Source organism: Humulus lupulus, chromosome 6 (genome assembly GCF_963169125.1).
Source record: "Humulus lupulus chromosome 6, drHumLupu1.1, whole genome shotgun sequence".
In the NCBI taxonomy this organism is placed as follows: Eukaryota; Viridiplantae; Streptophyta; class Magnoliopsida; order Rosales; family Cannabaceae; genus Humulus; species Humulus lupulus.
In genome coordinates this window covers 78,504,764-78,520,697 of record NC_084798.1, presented here as the reverse complement: position 1 = coordinate 78,520,697, position 15,934 = coordinate 78,504,764, and the positions used below count along the sequence as shown (strand labels likewise).

The 15,934-nt window shown below is 37.7% G+C and overlaps 1 protein-coding gene across 4 annotated transcripts; it reads right to left on the bottom strand.

The window, feature by feature from the left end:
* Positions 1–3,624: 3,624 nt before the first annotated feature.
* LOC133782304 (fimbrin-1-like) lies at positions 3,625–9,379 on the bottom strand. 4 transcript variants are annotated; one of them, XM_062221556.1, is made up of 16 exons: positions 9,046–9,379; positions 8,434–8,482; positions 8,185–8,279; positions 7,876–8,046; positions 7,406–7,644; positions 7,146–7,317; positions 7,021–7,059; positions 6,862–6,930; positions 6,623–6,739; positions 6,141–6,352; positions 5,830–5,985; positions 5,498–5,697; positions 4,887–5,044; positions 4,722–4,818; positions 4,524–4,615; positions 3,625–4,259 (listed from the first exon to the last, which is right to left on the bottom strand). In XM_062221556.1, the coding sequence occupies exons 3-16, from the start codon at positions 8,269–8,271 to the stop codon at positions 4,017–4,019; spliced, it is 2,052 nt and encodes a 683-aa protein (XP_062077540.1). In that variant the 5' UTR covers positions 8,272–8,279; positions 8,434–8,482; positions 9,046–9,379; the 3' UTR covers positions 3,625–4,016. The 4 variants fall into 4 exon arrangements, with proteins under 4 accessions (XP_062077540.1, XP_062077541.1, XP_062077539.1 ...); XM_062221557.1 differs by having other exon boundaries at positions 8,434–8,479; XM_062221555.1 differs by having other exon boundaries at positions 8,185–8,283; positions 8,434–8,479; positions 9,046–9,378.
* Between the last annotated feature and the right edge of the window lie 6,555 nt (positions 9,380–15,934).

Sequence of the window (15,934 nt, the reverse complement as noted above, 5' to 3'; positions counted from 1 at the left end):
TTTGGATGATGGGGATGTTTGGGAACTTTGATTTTTGAGTTTGGAGATGTTTGGATAGGTTTTTGGAAGGTTTTAAAAGGTTAAAAACGGGGAAAAATGGCTAGTCCGAGGTTGGGTCGCGGCCCAGGCTTGAAGAAGCAAGTGGAGGTTCTGTTTGGCCTGAGGGTCGCGACGCTTGGTGCTGTTTATGGCCAAATTGATGTTTTGGTTAGGGGAACTCAAACCTTAGGCCTCGGGATCGTTCCTACTACCCGGTTTAGTGGGATTTGATGTCTCGGAGGCTAGGTCTTGGTTCCGGGAGTGGTTTTAGAACTTGAACTCATTGGATCACCATTTTTGGTTGTGACTAGGTTATCACTAGAGGCTTGGAATAAGGATCGTGCTTGTGGCTCGTTTATTGGTAACCTGTGCTTGGACCAAAGGTAAGAAAACCGCACCCCATATGTGACATGCATGGTTATTCTTGATGCATGTTGGATGTTTAAATGTGAACATTGATAGCATATTGAATGCTTAGCAATCTTACTCACTTGTATATATTTATTATTGAGGCATGTTGGATGTTTAAGTGTGATGCACGTGAGGCATGAGAAACATGTGATTAGGGCATGCCATGGATATTGAATATGAGATTGTTCAGAGCTTGAGTCTCTTTGTTTATGCATGATCTTAATTGTGCTAGCAATTGTTAAGTAAGCATGCTGAATGCCCTGTATTTGGATATTTGACATATGATATATGCTTGGTAGCATTGCTTACTTGTGTATGGCCCTGACTGTTTAGTTTTGGCATTGATCGTGTGTTACCAACCTAAGAGCCAAAAACGACATAAGCGTCATGAACGCAGAGCCGATAAAAGATTAGATCTAATTGACATCTGCATTAGATGACTCAACAAGAGCATTAATTCCGGGCCAACCTCAAGTTCGATGAATACTATAAGCGCTTGTCTAGCCAAGGGCTAGATACTAAGAGCCACAGTGACTATTTAGTCACATGGATGTGGGTGCCGAGCCCCATGTGACTTACCCAACATTCACTCATCTGATCAGAGCCATTGCAGGAAAGCCCAGGTGACGATTCCGTCACACGGCTATGGGCGTTGAGCCCCATAGTGACTTGCTTGTCAGTCACTCATTATGGTTTAATAGAACCTCAAAGTGATATTCACTCATCTGCTCAGGGCTATAAGCTCTGTATGATCATGATGATCATCATTTGCATGGCTTTGGGTGCTGAGCCCCATATTGACTTGCTTGTAGTCACTCAGTATGGTTTACCAGAACCTCAAGTGTTAAATCACTCATCTAATTAGGATTGATTTGATAGTCATCTAATCAGGAGGGCAGTATTTCTTTCCCTAGATTCCCCAGCATTATCTGAATTTATTTGCATGCTTGAATAGAGCTATGTTTGCTAGGCATGCCAGATATGATTTGATGTCATGATATGATTGTTCATGAGCATATTGAGTTTTCTTGTTGGGCTTCGGCTCACGGGTGCTATGTGGTGCAGGTATAGGCGAAAGAAAGCTGGACCATCCTTGAGTTGAAGAGCTTAGGTGACGATGTGTACATATGCGGCTGCTCGACCGCAACGGCCGAGGTTTGAAGGAGATGAATTAGGGTTAAACCCTGTTTTTCCGCTTAGATCGGCTGGCTGTAAATATTTTCTTGTAATAAACCTTTAAATTATATTTTTGGGATCCCAATGTTTATAGTAAATGTTCTAATGAAACGTTATATCTTAACCAAAAATTTTAATCCCTAAACCACTAATCATACTTAGTTACACGATTATGGCCAAATGACTCGGTTAGCGAGTTTATCACTGTTTGAAATACGCACCGTAATGGTCCCTGGAGTTTAGGGCGTTACAGGTAACATAATATCCCTAAGATTAAGGGAGGATTCTTGGAACTGGGTCTATAAATAGCATGAGTTTAGTCATTTGTAAACAAACACTACTTTGTACTGGGAAAGGCTCTGGGAAATTGCTCTAAAAAAGCTCTAACACAAATCTTAATAAAAGTGACTCGTGGACATAAGCAAATTTTAACTGCTAAACCACGTAAAAATCTATGTTATTATTTTCACGCTAAACTATACATTTGCTTAATTGCTCTTGTTTTTAGTTGACGAAAAACATTGTCAACACACTATTTAAAAAAATGTATGAAATAAACAAGCATAAACATAATAAAAATGGGTAAATACTCATTTGATACCTTGTGTTTTATCGAAATACAAACTTGGCACCCTCGATTTCTGATAATTATCAATCGATACCCTCTGTTTGCAAAAACTACATAATTTGGTACCCTATGTGTTTTTAAATTTTTTAATATTCCCAAATTACCCCTCATTTTAGTGATTTATTTAATTTTTAATTATTTTTAAAAGATTTAAATATAATTTTAGAATTCATAAAATAAAATAAATGTTTAATTAAAACTTTAAAATAAAAAAATGAAATTAAAAAATTAGAAACTAATTAAAATCTTATTAATTAACTTTAAATAAATTAATGAAAAAAAATTCATATTTCACTCAATTTCACTCTCACCATCTCAGCTCCCCATCCCTCCCAATCTCACCATCATTTTAGTGTTTTATTTGATTTTTCAATTGTTTTATTGTTTTTAAATTATTTAAATATATTTTCAGAATTCATAAAATAAAATAAATGTTTAATTAAAACTTTAAAGTAATTTTAATAAACAAAATTTTTTTAAAAATAAATTTAATTAATTAAAAACAAAAAAATTGACTTAAAAATTAAAAAACTAATTAAAATCTTATTAATTAACTTTAAATAAACCTAAACTTTAATTTGATTAATGAAAAAAAACAATATTTCACCCAATTCCACCCTCACCATCTCAATTTCCCACCCTCTCAATCTCACCCACATTTTATATTTCAAAGTTGGATTGATTTATTAATAGGTTTATTTAAAGTTAATTAATAAGATTCCAATTATTTTTTTAATTTTTTAATTATTTAAATTTATTTTAAAAATATTTTTTTATTGAAATTATTTTAAAGTTTTAATTAAACATTTATTTTATTTTATGAATTCTGAAAAATATATTTAAATCATTTAAAAATAATAAAATAATTTAAAATCAAATAAATCATAAAAAATAGGGGTAATATGAGAATATTAAAAATTTAAACACACGGAGGGTACCAAACTATGTAGTTTTTGCAAACTGATGGTACCTATTGATTATTATGAAAAACAAATGGTGACAAGTTTGTATTTCGATAAAATACAGGGTACTAAATGAATATTTACCCAACAATTGATAATATCAAGATAATCGAGATAATATAGTTATTAATATTAATTATAAAACAACAATGTAGGCAAGAATATTTTTTAATTAAACATTAATTTAATTTATAAAAATATTAAATATTTTTAAAAATATCATGATTTTTTTTTCTCATGTCATATTTTAATAATGATTTACCATTTATTTTATATTTTTTTATGTATTTTAAAAGACAAAAAATAAAAATATCATTTAGGAACTTAAATGATATAAAAATAATTTTTGGGACTCAAGTGTTACAAAATGTAAAAAATAAGACTACAACTTAAAAAAAAAAACCCCTATTATTAATGAATTGGTAGTTTATTTTATTGAATATGACAAATGTCATAATTGTGAAAGAACACATATAAAATTTTAGCTTACTCAAACTGAGAGTGGTGGTAGAGCAGATAAGAAAATGCTCAAAAGCCAGCATGTATTCTTAACAATTTTTTTCTTTCAACTTTGGTGTATCTAAGAACAACTTTTTCTATTTAACAACTAAAACTTTTTACAGTATGTTCTTTTGCTTCTCTTCACATCTTGTTCTCAAAGCATTTTTCTTCAACCAGGTTTTTGCTTTACTTAAACCAAGGAAGTGATGAGATCAAAACCTATATAAGACAACCCTTCTCTCTTCTTTCTCATCAAGCAACTCATCTCATGGAGGCAGTGGATAATCTCAAAGCCTAATTCACTCTGGCATCGAGGGCACCTCGTTGTCAATCTGGGATGAGACAGTAGTATCAGAGGCAGCATCATCAATGCTTAAGTTCGAAACATCACCACCGATGGAGGAGCTCTCATCCTCACCACTGATGGATGGTGCCGGGGATGCATCAGCAGAGGACAATAACCCATTTGCCTCGTCAACTGGCTGCTGAAGACTCCAGAACATAATGCTAGCAGTTAGGGTGAGTATCATCTTTTGGTTAACCTGCAAGATACCGATCATTCAGTTCTGGATATTCTATAAAGGTCAAAACCTTGCAGAGAAATATGTGCATCAATCTATTCTTTGTCATCTGTTTTGCTGATTTAATCTTGATTTCTTCAATTAAGAGGGGTGAAATTAAATTTCTTGCAAGTTATGCATGTAGATTGACAATCAAATTGCGATATCGACAAAATGCTACCTCTGTGCAATGAATTAGAGATAAATGAATATTATACAAATATAACATTCCAGTTGCAGCCTCACCTCCATGATGTCCTCTGGTAACAAGAAGATGGAACAGCCCAGCTTTCGTGCGACACTGATTATGTAGGTAGCATTCAACTTCTTTTCGTCATCTATTATTTCAAGTAGAATAAAAAGCAAGCCAATTTATTTCATCTAAAGGGTTTTAATAAATTATAAATTACTTTCCAAAGTAATGAAAGAGGCGAGAAATCATACCACTTTCACCCTTAGTAACGAGATTCCAGTTGACAACTCTAGGCTCCACAGCACTAAGAAGCTCAAGAATGAAAATACCACTTGAAAGGCTCTTATCCTGAAGACAAGTATAACGTTAAGTATTCTACTGTTAAGAAATTGATGGGAGTAATAATTGTGTGTTACCTTAAAGCTCTCCATGTGAGAAGTTCTGCCTGTGCTTTTGACTTTCTTATTAGCCCACTTAAGAATATCGGCATCTGTCATCTCCTTTCCTTGGGAATGAGATCTCAAGTTCTTCAAAAGTTGAAGGATATTGAATCTCATCAACTGCCACAAGAAAGCTGCAGGTGTAACCAAAATTCAGCATTTAGAAAACAAATCTTTAGAAACATACATCTACAATCACCACACCGATATCACACAAACTTAATCCAGGAAATGGAATAATAACAGCTCGATTTCTGTCCTGTCAGTACCTAGCAACAACCAAACATTCAAAACTTACAAAGACCGAGAAAAAAAAAACAAAAAGAAACAAAAAAAAAACAAAAGCTTCATAGTAGATCAAACTTTTAGAGTTATTTATTCTCATGTACTCGAACATTTATTTATTTACTTTGTTCAGCTTCAATAGCCTTGAAAAACTGAAACTCACTCGGACGTGAAACACAGAAAATAATAGGGATTGAAGCCAGTAGAGAAGGGTAAAACAAATTATTCTTGGTGAGCAGTAAGTTACTTTCACAGCTCTTCTTATCAAACACACACACACACAATAACAAAGTAAAATTTACCAAGTATGAGCTTCTTATTTCCTTGTACAAAGTCATTTCCAGCCACATTTACTAGTGAAAATTTTAGTTGCTTTCCAATTCTAATAACTTGGTTGCAATTCTCTACTTTTCTAAATGGCATTTTAATTGGTGGCTTTGATGCATGCTTCCAGTGCACTGATCCAGGAGAAACTTTATCAAGAACTTCTAGAAGAATCCATCTGCATTAAAAAAAAAGATTAGGTTAGATGTCGTTGACTAGTTATAAAAATTTATTATGAATGAGCACATTGATTCAAAAGATACTGGAAAACTTTTTGAGAATAATGTTCTTGCAAAAATTAGAAACGTACCCATTTCTGACATCCTCAAACACATTATTGACATAAGTAGCAATGCCTAGACTATTGATCCACAATCGATAACACCTCTCTTCTCTGGATGTTTGCACATCTTCTGTCATCATCTCGGCATAAGAAATTTTTTTGTTGTCTGTAGAAAGGCCATTTCTGCAGAAGGCAAATTGTTAAGTCAACTTATGTACCAGAATATTCAATTTTTTTCACCATGCAAGAACTACTGTTTTCTGATTACAAAAAGGAAATAAAATAGAACAAGAACAATCTATAAATATAAACAAGGACAACAGATTTCAATTTGAAACCTTTCATGGAATATTTGTGCCACAAATGCTAGATTTAGATTTGATGAACCCTCAACAATGTCTTTTGGGGATAAGTATCTTTTGCAGTTCATTCTCTCTGCATGATCAAGAACCAATTTTGCCCTTTCAGTTGGATCCTTAGTATCCAATGTGGTTGGACTGCAGTGTTCTGGGGCAAGAACATTAAGCAGGTAAGCATATGCCTCTCCATCCTGTGTATGTGTTGGCAAAAACATAAGCATACCAAGTTGAAAAAACTATGTATAGTTCAAGTGTCCAACCAAATAAGCTGTCCTTAACAATATGTTTTATAGATAATTGTATCATACTTTTCTTGACCTAGACCATGAGTTTTTAAGTTGACACACTATGTTCAGTAACTGCACACCTGACTCTAAAACACTTTCAATCCCCATTAAGCTTTCCACAAATACACGATGGTCTATTTCTTGAAAAATTATATCAGCATTCTTAAACTGTACCTTTAGGTCGGAAGAAAAATTATTAACAGGTTTCTTGTACCCAGCTTTTTGGAGATGGAAGTTCATCCATTTCAATAAAACCTTATCAGGAGGTAAACTCATCAGCTCTTCTACATCCTGCCAATAAATGAAACATGGTGAGACAACGCTATCCTTAACAAACAAAATAGAAAAGTTCAAAATTTGACATGCTAATGTTTCCAGAACATAACTTGGGAAAAAAAAAAACCTGAACTTACATTGCTATCTTCAACCAATTCCACAAGCTGAGGAGTTTTCTTAAGATTGAGATCAGCCAATAGTTGGATCTGTCACAAAATGTGAAAGAATGAATAGATGAATCCCCACAATGGAAAACATGATTATGTAAAGTGTCAAACTAAAGTTTAGCTGCCTACCTTTATAATTTGGGAAATCAATCCTAATACTAGGTGAGGCTGCAAAAACAAACAGATAAAATTCAGATTACATACAGGCACAATCATGTGTTTACTTGTAAGAAAGTTAAACAAGATAAACTCACCCTTCCTTCAACCAAGTCCTGGGTGCCAATGTTAACCACTGTGCAGCCAATTGCCTTGGCAGAGTTGAGGCACAGAGTATGATTCTCATTTCTTTCCCATAAATTAATGATTTGTTTGGTGTTAATAGCCCGCTCGTCAATCGTCCCAGGTACCGCAACATTGATAAGCTTACTGCATTAGTCCATGAAATGCATTAGTACACCACAATATCAGCTTTAAGGCATGACTATTGTATAATAATGTATACCATGGTCAATACCATAAAAGAACTCCATCTTTTGCTAGATCAAAGAGATCATTTGTAGCTGGGTCTAATGGAAGATATTTCTTTAAAAAGGGATCATCTCCAAGATAACTGTTTATGTGAGCAACATATGATGCTTTCTCCGATTCACTTATTGTGTGAAGAAGGGTAGTTGTTGTGGCTTTCAAGAATGATGAAGAGTTCTTCGGACCACCCAACTTTTCTGTAGCTCGACCTTGCAAAGTCAGATACACCTGAAATTAGATGCAATAAATTGTCAGATGACCCCATCTCAAGTCTCTTGTTCATATAAGCTTAACCAGTTTTAATGCCCACATCAATTTTGTTATTACAGTTTAGTTGCCCACCTCAATGTGGCTATAATACACAAAGCAATAGCAATAATGTATGAGTGTTCGTGTGTGTGTGTGTGAGAGAGAGAGAGAGAGGAGCTAAGAGTACATAGGATCCATAGATGAACTCACTCTGAGGAAGCCCTCAAATTCAATCTCATTGCTGAAGTCAGAACCTTGGTCACCTAAGATTCCCCTGATCTCATCCTCAGAATACATTTCTTTAAACGCCTTTAATTTCAACATTAAAGACGGCAAATCTCCAACTGTAAATTTACCATTCTGATTCTTCATTGAAGTGAACTAAATACCACATTAAGAGCAGAGGGAGAGAAAATACACATTAGACCACAACAACACCTCCCTTCTTTAATTCGAAATTGAATACCAAATTCACATAAACCACTAGAATCCATTCAATAGATTTGTTAACATACTTACTTTAGATTTGAGACTTCGAAGCTCAACCTGTGTGAACTGGCTTTGAAGCCACTGGTCAGAAACAACTACACCCGAATAACTTGACATCTCGGCAACTAGCTAAGTAGAATAAAACAAACCAAGAAAAAGTAAGGACATTTAAAGAAGAGTAAGGTAAGGAACATCAAGTATCAGAATGAAATAAAATAGATCTTTATATACATTTATATATATAATATTCAGATCCAAAAAACCTCACAAATTACTCACCAAGAAAGGACAGGGGTAGTTGAGCTCCTTCCCTTACCAACCTGTCCTACTAGATATCATAAAGGGCAATGTGTCATAAATAAGAAAAATCTCGATAAAGCAAAGAAATTTGGGACAGAAATAAAATATATCTGTGGTCAAGAATGAGATAAAAAAATGAATTGCAATCCAATTGTGGACAAGAAAAATCAAAAGGTTTATCAAGTGCCAATCTATGCAAATCAAAGATTCAAGTCCAGATTGATGAGTTTTTCTATCTTGAATGTCTGATTCTTTGACAGATATCCAAATGCAGCACTGGGATTGGCATCGAATTATATAAGAACCACAAAACATGAATAAACATATATAAATATGAAAGAAAGCCACACATGCAGATTCTACTGCATTGGTCATAAGCAACAGAAGCTATAACAATCAAAACCCAAAAAACAGAGCACAGAATTGAAGAATGCCGAGATGAATAAACCAGCCCAAAAAATTCAGAGAAATCCATATACACAACAGACAAGTTTTATATTCATTGTCAGGATCTTAATCATGGACCAACGTGAAAAAAAATGATACCCAACAAAGAAAACGTAGAACAAAAGAAAACCCAGAAGTCCAAACCTGTAAAAAATGTCAATACTCATGCAGTGGAGATTGGATTTGTCATTGTAGTCCCACCTTGAAGATTCTGTCTTGATTGGTATTAAGACCCCAGATGAGGAGAGGAGTGGAGACAAGAGAGGATTGTTTGGTTTAGATTTTAGAGAGAGGTATATGGCATGGCCCCGGTGGGGGATCCATTTTCCTTCGTGGGAGAGCAAAGTAAGAAAACAAAGGACAATGGAAAAAAAAAACGGTTTATGGTTCGGGTTCGGACCCGCTAAAGGCTAAACACCGTAGAACCTTACTGTAGGATTGAGAGAAGAGAACAGAAAGCTAATTTGTTTTCACAGCGGTTATTCTACGCGCTTGTGTATTGTAACAACGTTGGAAACTCGCTCTTGCTGCTCTACAACTCATTTCTCAAGTGTACACCTTTTTGTTCTTTTCCCTACAGATTTTGTTACTTTGTGGACACACATGACATATTTTTATTTATTTTTTATTCACATAGCTAGATGTTTTTGTTTTTTTTTTTTTTTTTTAGGAATAGATGTTCTTATCATATGACTTTCGAAAACAATTGAAAATAATGGTAGATCCAAGTAACGCGCATATTGATTTTTATTTATAGAATTTATTAATTATTTTTATTAAATTTATATTAATATAATATAAATTTTAAAATAAATATTTTATTTTAATTAAATAATTTATTTATTTTTGTTTAAGTTTATATTTTTTTAGTTTTTGAATTTGAAAGTAAAAATAAGATATTATATATTATATGTTTAATATAATATTAAATATTATACGTGAATTTCAAATTTAAGTTTCTTATTAGTTTTTTTTAAAAAAAAAATAATTTGTTGTTAATTCATAGTAGATTATATTATATGTTTAATATGATATTATTCTAATAAGTGAGTTTAAGTTTAATTAAATTTTATTTAAGTTATAAAACGTATGATTTTATTATTTTTAAATAATTATTATTGTAAAATATCTCAAAAATATCATATTTTAATTTGTTTAATTATTTATTATTTAAAAATAATTATAATTGTAAAATATCTTAAAAATGTCATATTTTATTTTATTTAATTATTTATTATTTTTCAATAATTATGGTAAAATATCTCAAAAATATCATATTTGATTTTTTTAATTATTTATTTTATTTTATTTAAGTTTAAGTTTAAGTGTTTACAAACTACTGTTAAATATAAGAATATTTTGTTAAGGTTAACATTAAAAAAATAAAATACCGTTAAAAAAAAAAAATTCCGTTATCTACACATTTATTATATAGAAGAGAAATAAGGATAATTTATACTCACCACAAAACCGAATTAACTTTTCACACATGCCATTAATTTTGGTATGGGGCCGTTTGGTAAAAAAAAATTGAAATTTTTAAACACAAAAATAGAAATATTATTTTACTTTTGTTTTAAAAAATAAAAATATGTTTGGTCACTATTTTTGTTTTTTGTTTTTTTTAAAAAAATAATAAACATGTTTGATAACTTTTTTTTTTATTTTTTGCTTAACAATATAAGGTGTTGATTTGAAGAAGAGAAGAAAAAAATAAAGGAAAAACTGAAAATTGTTTAAAAATCTATTTTCAAAATTTAATAAATTTTAATTAAAATTTTAAAAAATAATAAATAAAAATAGAGTTACCGAACACATTTTGGTTGTGTTTGGTAAAATTTTTGTTTTTGAATTTTTTAAACACAAAAATGAAAATATTATTTTATTTTTGTTTCTTTATTTTTAAAAAATAAAAATATGTTTGGTAACTATTTTTGTTTTTTGTTTTTAAAAACAAAAAATAATAAATGCGTTTGATAACTTTTATTTTTATTTTTTATTTAACAATATGAGGTGTTGATTTGAAGAAGAGAAGAAAAGAAAAAAAAAAGTCGAAAATGGTTTAAAAAGAAATTGAAAGTGAAAAAATTCTATTTTCAAAATTTAATAAATTTTAATTAAAATTTTAAAAAATAATAAATAAAAATAGAGTTACCAAACACATTTTATGTTTAATTGTCAAATTTTTAATTAATTAAATAAAAAACTATTTTTTAAGTGTTACCAAATAGCACCTTTATGTTTAATTGTCAAATTTTTAATTAATTAAATAAAAAACTATTTTTTTAAGTGTTATCAAACAACACCATAGGTTGTGTTTGGTACAATGTCTCATCCACTATCACATACCTCAGAGCTTGATATAGTATTTTCCTTGCATCATTTCTTTCCTCGGGTAGCCTTCTTATTGTGAAGTATTCCATTATGGGGTTCATCCAGGTTGGTCTTGTGTCGATCATCTCGACCTCTACCATTTTTTCTGCCATGCTCGGTCTCTCCAAGAACTCTAGTGGCACTACATTCAAGGTCTTAGCTTCCTTGGTGGTGGCAAGTGTTATCCACATTTCCGGATAGCGTTTAGATTGATGTCCTCGGGGAAGAAGAATTATCGATGTCTTTCACGGTAGGTGACCAGAGCTCGCGGATGGACAGAAAGGCTTCGCCTCTCCTGTTTAGTGTCCGGATTACTCTTCCAAGCAAACACAACACGGAAACTCGTCAACTCTCCCGGACTCCCGAAGGGGTATCCTTCGGGGAAGCCCCTTCCAGGAGAAGCTCTTCGAGTGGTCTCCGCGGAAACAGTTCCGTGCCTCGCACGGAACAAAACCAAACGGTCGAGTCCTGGAGGAGGCATATTTGGAATGATATCCGCCTGACACAGGATCCCGCCTGACACGCCCGTCAGGTCAAAGCCGCATACATCCCAGCACGCCTAAGGGTACCTTTTCGCCTACTGTTCCGCTGACAACTTGGAAAAGACGGCTGACTTTGTGTGTTCCCCATACTTTCACGTAAATATACCCACATAGAGTTTTGTAGCCATGCTACTACAGTAATTGTATCCCCTATTTATGGCTGGTGTAATTAAGACTCATATACGTAGAGAAAAACCCTAATCTGAAACTCTAGCTATAAAGACCCCTTCATTTTACAAGAAGAGGGAGAGCCAACAGATCACATAGCAAAAACTCTACTAAAATCTCTCTAGCTTCATCTTCTTCAAGAGAACCCGAGAGAAACACTGTGAGTGTGTGAAGTTCTTATACACCAGCCATCTTACTGTAACCTTTTCCAAGTATAATAACATCGACTCGTGGACTAGGGCTTGTTAACGCCTGAACCACGTAAAAACATTGTTTGTTTAGTTACATTTCAGCACTTCTACAGTTCTTATCTTTTTATTATTCTGTTTGTATTCGTTTCCGAAAAACTCGGTAAACATTTTGGTGCTTTCATTGAGAGCTGTAGGAAGTTGTTAGTCAGCTCTTTTTCTGTGTACGTTTTTTGTATTCACTTCATGCTAAAGAGATGGTGACTACGAGAAAATCCGCTGTTGACAAAAATGTTACGGTCAACCCCGATACTGCGATGGAAGATGTGGTGCAAAGCGAACCCTTGGACTACCAAGGTGAAGACCCGACATCCCGCCAGGATCGGGTCAGTACCGAAGATACAACATACTTAGAAGACGAAGAAGAGTATGTCCAAGACGGTTATTACAAGGACGGCTGCTACTATGAGAAGGACCCAGAACTGGTCCAAGTAGCCGAAGAACTGGAGGTCACCAAAGCCAAGCTTGCTGAGCAGGAGCGCCTCTCCGAAAAAATGCAGCGCATGATGGAGCGCCTCCAAAGCAAGTTCGGAGACCTAGGCGACTCGGACTCGGACGCCTCTGTTTTAGGTGGTGCTGATGCCGCTATGCCGGATCCAGCCGCTGCTGGACCATCCAAAGCCACCCCTAACAAGGGCAAAGAAAAAGTTGGAGAGCCTGTGCGCGCTGACGCCCCTGCACCTCCTAAAGGCGTGAATCACAAGGCTGACTGCCCCCCCCCCCCCCCCCCCGCGCGCAGAAGGTCTCTGGCGCTCCTAAGCCCAGACGTCCTTCAGCCCCAAGGGGGCACTCCGTGCCTAAAGGGCCCGGTGCTAAGGCACCCAGGCCTAGGGGAAGGAACAACCGCCCCAGTGATTCCGTCAACCAGGACGGTCGGGCTGCGAACTCGCACTCCGAAGATAGCTGGTCCACGGTGGACCTAAGAAGAAGGTTGGAGGCCAAGTATGAAAAGGACAAAGGAGAAAAGGCCCGGCCTCGCGGAGATGACCTCCGAAATCATATTAATGACAAGCTCCGGGGACGTGACCTCCCGGAGAGTGATACGAAGAGGCTCGAGGAACAGATTGCTGCCTTGACCAAGCTGGTCCGGAAGCAAAGTGGGGCCCTGTCAGACTCTGAGGAGGAAGACCTGGAACCATGTATTCGGAGGATCGCGGAAACGTCCCTCCCGGATAACTTCAAAATGCCCCACATAGAATTATATGATGGGAGGACAGACCCGCGTACCCACCTAGCTAAATACAACAAAATGATGCAAGTGGTGCGTGTCAGTGAGGACGCCAAATGCATGTGCTTCTCACTCACCCTTACCAAGTCCGCGGAGGACTGGTGGAAAAGATTAGCTCCCGGATCAATCCACAGTTGGAAGGAGCTACAATCCGCATTCAGGAGGCAGTTTATTGCTGCCCGCGACCACGACATGGAGGTTGGTTCCTTAACCAACATCAAGCAGCAACCCACTGAGAACCTCAAAGCTTTCATTCAGAGAATGATGGAAGCTGCTGCAAAGACCAAGGTCAGCGATGACATGAAGCTGATCGCCCTCCAATCGGGCCTTACTGTCGGCTCCCTGCTATGGGGGGAAATGCAGAGGAGACGGGCAGAAACGCTGTCCGTATTCATGTCAAAGGCTCAGGGAATCATCAACCTTGAGGATGCCTACCAGCAGGCCTTTGGAGTTCCCCCAGCTCCAACGCCTTCCGTGACTGCGCCGAGCTTTGCTTCGCAAGCTCCCGCACCAGCCCTCACGCTTCCAGGAGCCCAATTCACTCCAAGTGTGTATGGGCCTTCCGCGTCTGCTCAGACGCCGAGTCAAACCCATTTCTCTGGGTACGGAGCTGTACAAACCGGATGTAGTATCGCTCCTGGCATGCCGCAGCCGCAAGCGGAAGCCCCAGAACGAAATTTGAGCCAATCGCGGAGCAAACGAAGCGGAAGAAACTCCAACCGGGGAGACCATTCAAAGAAGCCCCGGAAGGACTATGAGCCCAAGTTCACGGAATATACCAGTTTGATAGACTCGCGAGAGAATGTCTATCGGGCGACCTGTAATATGGTCAACTACAGGAAGCCCCCGAAAGTGTCTCACGGAGGAAGGCGTCCGCGAGACTCCAATAAAAGGTGTGAGTTCCACGGAGACGTGGGGCACACCACGAACGAGTGCCTTCAGCTGAAGGATGAGATCGAGTCCCTGGCAAGAGCGGGACACCTCGATCAGTGGGTGAGGATACCCATTATCTATCCCGGACAGGGGGTAGTTCACGGAGCTGCATATTCCCTGGGACAGAGGGGGACCGCTAGCGCTCCTGGAGCCGGTCACCCCCAAGCTCCCGGGTCTCAGTTCCCAGCGCTTCCTGCTCCAGCCGCTCCGGCACCCATTGCCTTGTTGGCTCCAGGGCCTGGCAACCCATACCCGCCCGGCCTTGCTCCGCCACCCGTTGACGGACACGTAGCCACCATTTCCGGAGGACCGCACCTTGCCAGAAGCACCCGCAACTCCCAGAAGAGGTACTTGAGGGAGTTAGAACACACCGGGGAGATGTGCGCCTTGGTTCAATCACCTGCTCAACGTCCCCGAATGATGGATCTTCCCATCACCTTCACGGAGGACGATGGTCGACATGTGCACTTCCCCCACAACGATCCCCTCGTGGTGGAAGCCCAGATTGCCAATAAGAAGGTCTCACGGATCTTGGTCGATAACGGAAGCTCCGTAAACATCCTCTTCAAAGCGGCCTTCTACGCGATCGGATTGACCGAGACAGACCTGGCCCCATGCCCTATCCAGCTTCAAGGATTCAATGGGGACGCACTCATGCCATTAGGCAAAATTCAACTTCCAGTCACCCTCAGAGGAGAAAGCGACGCTTGTGCCTTCAAGCATAGCACATTCGTGGTGGTCGACTGCCCCACGGCGTATAATGCCATCTTAGGCCGACCGGTCCTAATCGATTGTGGGGCCATAACCTCGATACGCCACTTATGTTTGAAGTTTCCATGCGACGATGGGCGTATTGGCACCCTCCGAGGAGACCAAAGAAGTGCACGGAGCTGTTATAACGTCTCCGTCCGATCCGTCTACACGGTCCAAGAGACGTTTGCTTCCATTCCTTTGGCGGAAGAATTACCAGAAACTGGGGGTGCTCAGGAGGCATACTTTGACGAACTCGACCCAAGAGTGGGAATCGAGAAAGAAATAGAGTCGATGGAGGAAGTCGAAGAGGTGATCCTCAACCCGGGAGAACCCACCAAAGTCATTCAGGTGGGGAAAAACCTGCCGTCGGCCATTCGAGATAAGATCGTGGCCACTGTGAAGGATAATCAGGATATCCTGGCATGGTGCCACGCTGATATGACGGGGATTAATCCCAATGTTGCGTGCCACACACTCAACATAGACCCATCTGCAACTCCAATTCGCCAAAAGAGGAGGCCGTTGGACCCAGTGAGAGCCGAAGCCGTCAAAGCTGAAGTGGACAAATTGATGTCCATAGGCTTTCTCCAGGAGTCGCACTATCCCGTGTGGTTGGCCAACCCAGTTCTGGTCCCGAAACCCGATGGGTCCTGGAGAATGTGCATTGACTTCACGGACCTAAACAAGGCCTGCCCGAAAGATTGTTTCCCTCTTCCGCGAATCGATCAGATGGTAGACGCTACTTCCGGGTACGAACTCTTATCCTTCATGGATGCGTACTCCGGATA